Here is a 9,229-nt window from a genome sequence, read left to right on the forward strand (position 1 = left end):
GACAGATCAGTACTTCTCCCATCCTCAAAGCCCTAGTAAAGTCCTATCTCCTCCAAGCAGCCTTCCCTGACTTATCTCTCATCTCTCTGCACTATTTCTCCCATACTGCCTCACCTTTACACTAAAGTCTGTATTCCCAAGTTAAATACTCACCCCACCCTCCCTGCACTTATGTACACATTTCTATACTCTCATTCAGTCATTTATTGAGCACTTACTGTGTGCAGAGAATGGTACTAAACGCTTGGAAAGTACAATACAGCAATGAAGAAGGACAGTTGCTGCCCACAATGGTCTTACAGTCTAGAGGGTTAAGACAAACAACAATACAAGTAAACAGGCTTCTCCTGCTTCCCATATCTGTATTTCATTTTAATGTCTTTCTCCCCCACTTGAGTGTGAGTTCCTTAAGGACAGGGATCATGTCTACAAACTTGATTGTACTGTACTCTCGCTAGCATTTAGTGCAGTGCTCTATGCACAGAATGGGCTTAATAATCAAACCGATGGTATTTATTGAGCTCTTTCTGTGTGCAGATCACTGTACTAAGCATCCATTCATTCATATCTACTGCGAGCTTAGTGTGTGTACAGCACTGTACTAAGTGCTTGGGAGAGTACAGTGTGACTAAACAGACAAATTCCCTGCTCATAATGAGCTTCAGGTCTAAAAGGGGAAACAGAAATTAATATAAATAAATAAGCTCTTGGAAGAGTGCACTACAACACAATACAATAGAGTAGGTAGATATGTTTTCTGCCCACAAGGAGCCCACAGTCCTAGAAGAAGCTCACAGACATCACTGAGAGGCTGATAGGGCCAAGTAGACTCTCCCCTCCAGGTAAGTGGGGCTCAGGAGAGCTGAACCATGAAGGCCAGTAGTTGGGACAAGTAGGGAGGGAAAAGCCAAGTACCTCAACCATCCTCCCCTCCCCCTTCTGCTCTACAAGATGAGAAAGAAAAGGACCTAGAGCTACCTACATATAGTGGTAGAGGATGGAGAGTAAATTCTTCCTCCCCACCCCTTGGGCCACAAGGTTAGCAATAGTAATAATAATGATAATGATGGCATTTGTTAAGTGCTTACTATGTGCGAAGCACTGTTCTAAGTGCTGGTATTTACTGAGTACCTCCTGTGCAGTCAATAAGTACTTGGAGGGTGAGGGAAACTTAGAACCAAGTGATTGGAATCTCCTGCTCAACTTCCAATAAGCTCCGGTGGCAGAAAGAGACAAGGCATGTAACCTAAATAGTAAATCCTGGCCATGTCTTCCCAGCCAAGAATACCTATATCACATTATCCATTTTCCCATATCCATTTGTTTTCTTTAGTGGCGTTGTGCTAAAAAAGGGCAGTTTCTGGGCAAAACAAATCCAAAAGTGTCAAGGAACATTGAAAAATGAAAGCATTATAGCACCCATTCCAAGGAACAAGAAAGTGTATCAATTTAAATCAACAGTGAATTGATGGGAAATTTCATTTGGAAAATATAGAACTGATTTAAAAGTAATGTAAAGATTTAAGCGGGAAGAAGTATCTAACTGCTTTGGGTTTTAATCTACTAGGAACCACTGAAGATTCTTGAGTTATTTTTCAGTTTTCAGTTAATTTTTTTTCTTCTGGTGCATAGATTGTCTTTTAAAGTTCTCATTCGTCCTTAGAGACCACAATTTTCATCTTTTCTTCTCATTAACTTCCTGGAAACAATTACCATGTGAGAACATAAATATATTCTCTTGGAGGTGAAAAATTCTTCAAAATGAGCAGATTTCAAGATGAAAACTATTGTTTATAGCTTTACCTTTGGCCAAGTCACTGCTTTCAGTTTCCCAGTGCTTGAGGGAATGTTTTTTTGACTTTTCAGGGCCTAACAGATCATCAAAGGTTAAAATAATAATAATAATAAAGATGGCATTTATTAAGCACTTACTATGTGCAAAGGACTGTTCTAAGCACTGGGGAGGTTACAAGGTGATCAGGTTGTCCCACAGGAGGCTCATAGTCTTAATCCCCATTTTACAGATAAGGTAACTGAGGCACAGAGAAGTTAAGTGACTTGCCCAAAGTCACATAGCTGATAATTGGCAGGGCCGGGATTTGAACCCATGACCTCTGACTCCAAAGCCCGTGCTCTATAAACGAAGATAGGAATTGTTAAGATTCGAAATTGTAAATTGTTAAATTACCATTTATTCCCTCATCTTCTGCTGGCAAGTTATGATTTGTGAGTGGAAAACATTAAAGAATGTAAATAGAAAAAAAACCTGTTGCCTCAAACTGCCTATCAACTGTGTGGCAGTAATGATTGGAAGATTATATTGCTTTCACCTTTGACTTCATCAGGTTAAAACAGGCCTGTGGCAAGTGGTAAATTTGGTTAAATTTCTTATACTCAGAACTGCTCAATGCCCAGGGTTTAGGAATATATGTCTCTCACTGACAGACCAGCATCTAGATCAATAATTTTACTGAAAATAAAAAACAAAAGTAATATCAGGTAATGGATTGCCCCAAATCATTTCTTTCCAACATCTTTCTTGGATCTCATCTCTCTTTACCCTCTTTTTCAGGAGTTGGAGTTCTCCAATCTGTTTGCTGTTCTCCATTGTATCCATTCATTCTTTGCTGCCAAAGTGGCCTGTTTGGACCCACTGTATTTAGGCAGTCAGGCCACTACTTCTGCCTCTGCGAGTTCCACATCCGCTGCTCCAGGCAAAGTGGTCAAGTATACCACCTGATATCCCACGGACCAGCCCCTAATCCGAGCGCACTGTGGTGGAACAGTATTCATTAGCCTCGGACCCTGGAGGAACCACAAACCAACCAATCAATCCAGAAAGGCCCAGCAGATCACCACTTCAGCAGAAAGAAAGGTCCTATGGTAGCATAAATTTTTCTCTATTCCACAACACATCAATCGGTAACCCGAGTTGGAACCCGCTAATCAGACTGATGTGCTTTTAGAATGACTATTTCTACCAAAACGGAGGCAAAAGAATAAGTGATTTCACGAAGCACTTAAGTATTCAATCGGACTTTTACCTACCCATAGGAAAACTAAAATCGGACGGTCATTTTCTGGTTTCAGATTATTTTATATGACAATACCCAAGGCATTGGATCTGAACTGATGTCCTACCACTGCATTATAAGTGACATTAAAGCAAGCAAGAGACAGACGGAAGAGTAAGGAGACTAGCATGAAAAGACATCTGTATAAGTATCTCCTCCAAGAAGAAAGCACTTTAATCATTGATGTAAATTTTTACCCCTTCTCCATAGTGTCCTACTGGTAACCTGCTGTTGTTGTTTATTTTGTTGTTAGTCATGATAATAATTGTACAGTGTAGCCATACTGGCCTAGCACAGAGTCATCTCTCATCTTGGACCACTGATATTCAACTCTGCAGGCCCAGAACCTCATATGAATTAAAAATGCCAAGAATGTGCTATTTTAATTGTGAATGCCATAAATGAAATGCCTCAGTATAGTGTTTTTCTTTGTTCATAGGGTCATTTAGGGGAAATCATTTTATTCCAGAACAGTGTGCTCATTCACCAAACTAATGTAGCGATGGCTCTTCAAGAGGGAGCACCCCATAGAATAACCTTAGTGGTGGAGAAAGCAGAAGTCCGAGAACTCGGACCTTATAAATCAGGTCCTCAAATGACCCTCGAAAGCCACCTCAGAACCAAGGGTGTCTGATAGTTAAGGGTACTGTTCCTTCTACATTTTCACTCAATCTGAAAATGGGAACTGGGTAAATTGTGAAGACAGAATAGTGTCATCACTCATCCCCTCTCCCCCCTTTGCAAATCCCAGGATTTGCATAGTGCCAGACCATTCACTGTTGTGCCGTCTTGGGTGTCTTGTCTCATGATGAATGTAAATCTGGAGGAGCCGTAAATTTGGAACCCCGGAAGGTGCAGAAGCACTAACCAGTCTCCAAAGATACCGTATTTGAATACTAGACCATACTGAACCTGATTTTAATATATACATCACGTGAATGACTTAGGGACAGAACTTGAACTCTTTTTTGCAAATTATTTTGCACCAAAACACATTTGTGAAGATGAGCAAATGCATATCTAGTGTAGGCTTGTGTGTAAATTGAAAATATTTTTTGAACAGGAGCAACTAAAAGCAGTGTTGATGAACAGAGAGTACATGTGAATTGTATTGCCTGCACTGTTGCCAAGGAATAAGTATTTCAATTCCAAAATGAGGACAGTTATTGCATTGGTGCTTGCCTTTTCCACCAAATGCAAGCTAGAAACAATGGTGATTTCTAAAATCCAACAAACCCTGTAAAATAAGAAAAAGGGTAATCTGCTATAAATCACTACATTTTCCTATCATACTTTTTATTATGGAATGTTATGGGCCAAATTCGAGCAGTGTCTATTTTAGTAAGTGTGAGGATCATAGCTCTTTTTAACCCCTTTGCCTTAGCTCCTACATAGATTATATCTACTATTTCTCCAGGTATGTTTAAAATTTAAGTTTAAATTGCTTTTCATGGAAAAATACTCTGGTTTAAAGGATTCATTTGATTACAAGATGTTTCGCTTAAAACATCGGCTGCAGGTGTACACTGTGCTACGTGCTTGGGACGAACAGAATAACAGAGAAACCTATTCACTCCCCACAGACAGCTTCCTCTCTTTTAGGGGAGAGGAATAATGGTATAAGATGTCCTCAGAAAAACTCTGAACACAGTGAGTTTGTAGAGGTGACCTCTCCAGTGACCACCTAGGCTATGTATGATGTTGAGTGTAGGGTTTCTCAAATGGAATGTAGTGTCCCTTTGGGTGCCATGTTGGAATTCCACAGTGGAGGATCCCAGAAACTGACCGGGACAGCTTTGAACATCTCTCAGACATAGCGGGGAGGAAATGGAGGGCAAATAATGCAGAAAATTTTGCCCTCGACCCCTGACCCCTAACCTGCTCTTCTCCGCCATTTCAAAGTTTAGGCTCTACGCAATTTCAAAAGGCAAACTTTTTTTTTTTTAAAAGGCGGGGGTCATGTGTTTGAGTTTGCATTTATTCATTCAGTCGTATTAATTGAGTGCTTACTGTGTGCAAAACACTGTACTAAGCTCTTGGGAGAGTACAATACAAAAACAGACGGACACATTCATTGCCCACAACACGCTCATAGAGGTTGAAAGAGAAAAAAAGCTTTTAGAGGCCATGCTGATGGTTGTGATTTTCTCTAGTGGAGCAGGAGTTCGTCCCCTCCAGACTGTAAGCTCATTGTGGACAGGGAATTGTCCATTTATTGTTACATTGTATGCTCCCAAGCACTTAGTACAGTGCTCTGCAAACAGTAAATGCTCAATAAATACACTTGAATGAATGAATAAATGAATTGGATGGGCCATTAAAATGGATGCTGAGTTACTGAAAGCCTCAATTTCTTTGGGAAAGCTGTGCCATATAAACATGGCCCAGGTATGTTGAATTGTCTTTTTTTTCCTCTCCAAAGAAAATATACAGAAATGAATATGAACAGTTGTTCATTAATCCTGTCAGTATTCGTCTCCAGATGTGATTCTTACTAAAAATGATATGTGGAAACAATAATTTAAAATAAAATGATTACTCGACAGTCATTAAATTGAAAAAGTATCAGGTACTCTACTGGACATGACTGATTAAACAATTTTTAACACTTTGTCAATAATAAAAAAGCCGCTCATTATTTTAACATCTTGTTATTTGAACTGGCTTGGAGTCTAATATGACAGATGAAGTGGACAAGTCTTTTTTTTCCCCACTTGACATATTGAAGTTCTATCTCACTGTGCTTCAATTAAAAATAGAACAATCCAGTATTTGTAATCTGAACCATAGTGCTTGGATTGAATAAGGGGAACAAACTCTCTCTTCTCATTGGAAACCTTTTCATTCCCTAAGCTTCAGTTCCTTTCTACATTTCCTTACTCAAACAGTGATTGGATCATTTAGTGGTAGCAAATCTATGGTAGAAGTGAGTAATCATTTAGAAAAAGATGCTACCAAGTAACTTTGGAAGAACATGAGGACAGGACCAGAAAGTTTTGAATATCAACTATGCAGAATTAGGCAGTTTTGTTACATTTTCTGAGCTAGATGTTTCAACAAAGCCACTGCTTTAGAGGAGATAAATAACTACAGAGGAAAAAAGCACAAGGTAAAAGGAAGATTTTTTTTTTCTTTTGTGAAGTGTTTTCATGGAAGAATATAAGAGGACCCAAAGACTCACTGAAGTGAGGACTATAAAAACGGTAGCTCAGGGCTGTGTTCTTACCCAGGGATTCAGCTCACAAGCTTCTTCCTCTGGGCAACTTGAAGGAAATATAAAAAGGCTATAATGGATTTAAGCATTCTGCCTATCTATGAGCATACTCTCAGGTCAGATTCCCGTTACACACAAGCTAAGGAATGTTTCCCACCATCCCATTTGCTCAACAATAGCCTTTTGCATGTGGCACATTGTATGGCTAGTGAGAATCCTGTTCATCCCTGGGCTCCTGACCCCCAGAGACGTGCTGGAGCCAGTGACAATCTTAATGGGCCAAAACACTCAGTAAGAAGGGTGAGAAAGTGAACTCCAGCTCCCCAGGTATTAGATAAGTATCTGTGGGTCCCTATCAAGGAACACCAAAACAACGGCTTTCAAATGCCTGCCTCACTGGGTTACACCATCTCAATGGATTCTGGATTTGGAAGTAACCCCTTTTTGAAAAACCAAAGGATGGTTTCAGATCCCTATGCTTATGCTGCTCCCAAACCATCCATTACTCCAGCTCTTCTGAAAACTGCACTTCAGAGACAAAAAAGAAGCCCAACTATTGTGGATCGTACCGACCCCCAATTAGTTTGTCTAAACACTTCCTGTTGGCTTGTACAGCAAGAAAACCTGGCTGGTAATAAAGATGGAAATCATTTGCCTCCATATGCCAATAACCAAAACTCTGGGTCTCAGTTTTAATATTTTAAAGAATTGACACACCCAGCCCATTAAAGTAATTTCACCTTATTAAAAATTACAATTCATAAGACAAAGATGAAGAGTATGCCATCTCTCCAGAAAGTGTAAGGGGGATAAGGCTCATACTATTCTGTTTTTAGAGCTCCAGCTGACAAAAAGAAGAACTGCATAGTGAATAAACCTCTCTGCTTATCTGCATAGTGTTATCTTTATTACGCCAATAACATGCACCTTAAATTCTGACCCTATATCCAAAACAATCATGTAGATATAAAGCAAACTTTCAATCCACAATGTACAATATAGCTTAAACTTAAAAAAAATCACCTTAACATCATTAGGATGGTTTTACCATTTAAATTAGTATTTTATATAATTAGTAAGGAAATTCAATCTACCTATGTTTGAATTTCCAGCAGTTGAGGTATTCTTTCATTTTTCTTTGTGTCTTCCAGTCATGGTTTAAAATTCATTGTTATAATTTGAGTTATTTAAATTAGAATTATTAGAAATGGGGCAGCAGTAGGTAAAAATTATGTTTTCATGCATGCAATTGATATATTCTAATCCCTAGAGGCATTTATAGTCTTGCTCCTGGAATAACATTTTAATAGCAACGACTTCAAATGCTTGTGAAACAAATTTTAAACTCCCTCAGTGCCTTGGTGTCTCTATTTTAAAATAAATAAATAAAGTTCTCAGATATCAGGTCTGACTACTTTGTTATCCACCCCAGCACATAATATAGTGCTTGACATAGTAAGCACTTAATAAACATAATAATAGTAGATGTGTTTAGTGATAGCTCCAGGAAGTGCAGGGAATGTTATGCATTGTCAGGTGGCACAGAGGTCCATTTCATTGTACTGGCTTTAGCCATAGTGGCGAGCAACTAAATTTCTTATATAAAAGTATGGTCTGTAGGTTGAGAATACAAAAATGAAAGCTACTTTGTCTCAGAAAATATGCGTAGCTGACATTCAATGGTGTTGCCAAGATAAGGAAAAAGTAATTAGCTATTTATTATTGGTCAGATTTTAGAAGCATGTCTGATTCCCAGTTTAAAAACCTTTGCAGTAAAACTCATATTTACTAGCCTAGCACTTACTGCTTGAAAATTTGTATTAGACCCATTTAAGCCTGGCCAAGGGACTTTTTATGTATTAGTTTGAGATAGTCTTTCATTGCAAAAATAGATAACATAAATAAAGTGTTAGGTATGTCAATACTGGGCAAATCTACAGCCAGTTTTCTAAGAATACAATGCTACCCTTGCAGTAAACTTGGGGCTACTGCTGCAAAGAAGGAAAATGACTGTGAAGCACAAGGAAAAGGCTGTGCTTCTTAGAGGACTGTGTCCAGGAGTCCAGAGAAATGAGTTTCCTTCTCTATTACTGGTGAAAAACCTGGGCAACTACTTAATGAACAACCTTAAGGAATGACTTTTTCATAAGGCCAGAATCCTTGCATTTGAATGACTCCAATTCCTTAGTCATTTTAAACCACTTTCATTTTTTGCACATTAAAATTTGTTTTTTGAGGATAAATGAGAAAAATCAAATAGAAATGGTATATATTTTATAAATATTAAAATTGCCATCAAAATACCTGAAACTTAAATTATAAAGTATTTATTTCATTTTTAATGGTTTCAGTGGATGTTTGTAATCTGTAAATCGATATCTGTGACAAACATAAGTCACTTGGTTGTTTTAGCTCAATGTATCACTAATAAACTGTACCTTCTGGGGTTTTTTTGTAATGGAACCTACTGGAAAATAGAAAATAAATACTTTTTATTAGTTCTGCGTATTTACTTTTACGTGGGAGTGGGGGAGGGAGGGGGGTAGGAAGAGCATGGACTGAATGGGGAGAGCCGGATGGTGTGGCCTCATGGACAGATTTGTTACATCATGTTCCGTCGGTTGACGGTGACGTACACCAGCCACTGACAAGATTTCTGTGGCTTCCGCTGCTCCTTAGGCTGAGCGATCCTGTTTAGCCACAGCCTAGCTCTCCTGGAAATACCAGCTGGCACACAGTCTACACTTCTGACCTTCCTACCTCCTCAGCCCTCCCTCACCATCCACCCACCTGTCTCAAAAGTAGCGCATGCAGTCTGGGGAGAGGCGGGCATCCTGGTTGGCCAAATCCTTGCCCAAAGTGGCCGAAGGAGACCAAGAACTCCTGTAGTTTACTTAGTCATTGTCTCGGTGGTGGAGGGTCATGTGGACTCCTTGATCTA

The 9,229-nt window shown here is 39.1% G+C and overlaps 1 protein-coding gene across 1 annotated transcript in view; it reads left to right on the forward strand.

Annotated features, from left to right (window-relative positions):
- SNTG1 (syntrophin gamma 1) overlaps window positions 1-3,491 on the forward strand; it is a 403,312-nt gene extending 399,821 nt beyond the window's left edge. Inside the window, exon 19 of the mRNA XM_038766634.1 lies at window positions 2,573-3,491. Within this exon, the coding sequence (XP_038622562.1) occupies window positions 2,573-2,740 (168 nt within the window). The 3' untranslated portion in view covers window positions 2,741-3,491. The remainder of the gene's footprint in view (window positions 1-2,572) is intronic.
- Window positions 3,492-9,229: the final 5,738 nt, after the last annotated feature.

The sequence above is a fragment of the Tachyglossus aculeatus genome, chromosome 25 (genome assembly GCF_015852505.1).
Source record: "Tachyglossus aculeatus isolate mTacAcu1 chromosome 25, mTacAcu1.pri, whole genome shotgun sequence".
Taxonomy (NCBI): Eukaryota; Metazoa; Chordata; class Mammalia; order Monotremata; family Tachyglossidae; genus Tachyglossus; species Tachyglossus aculeatus.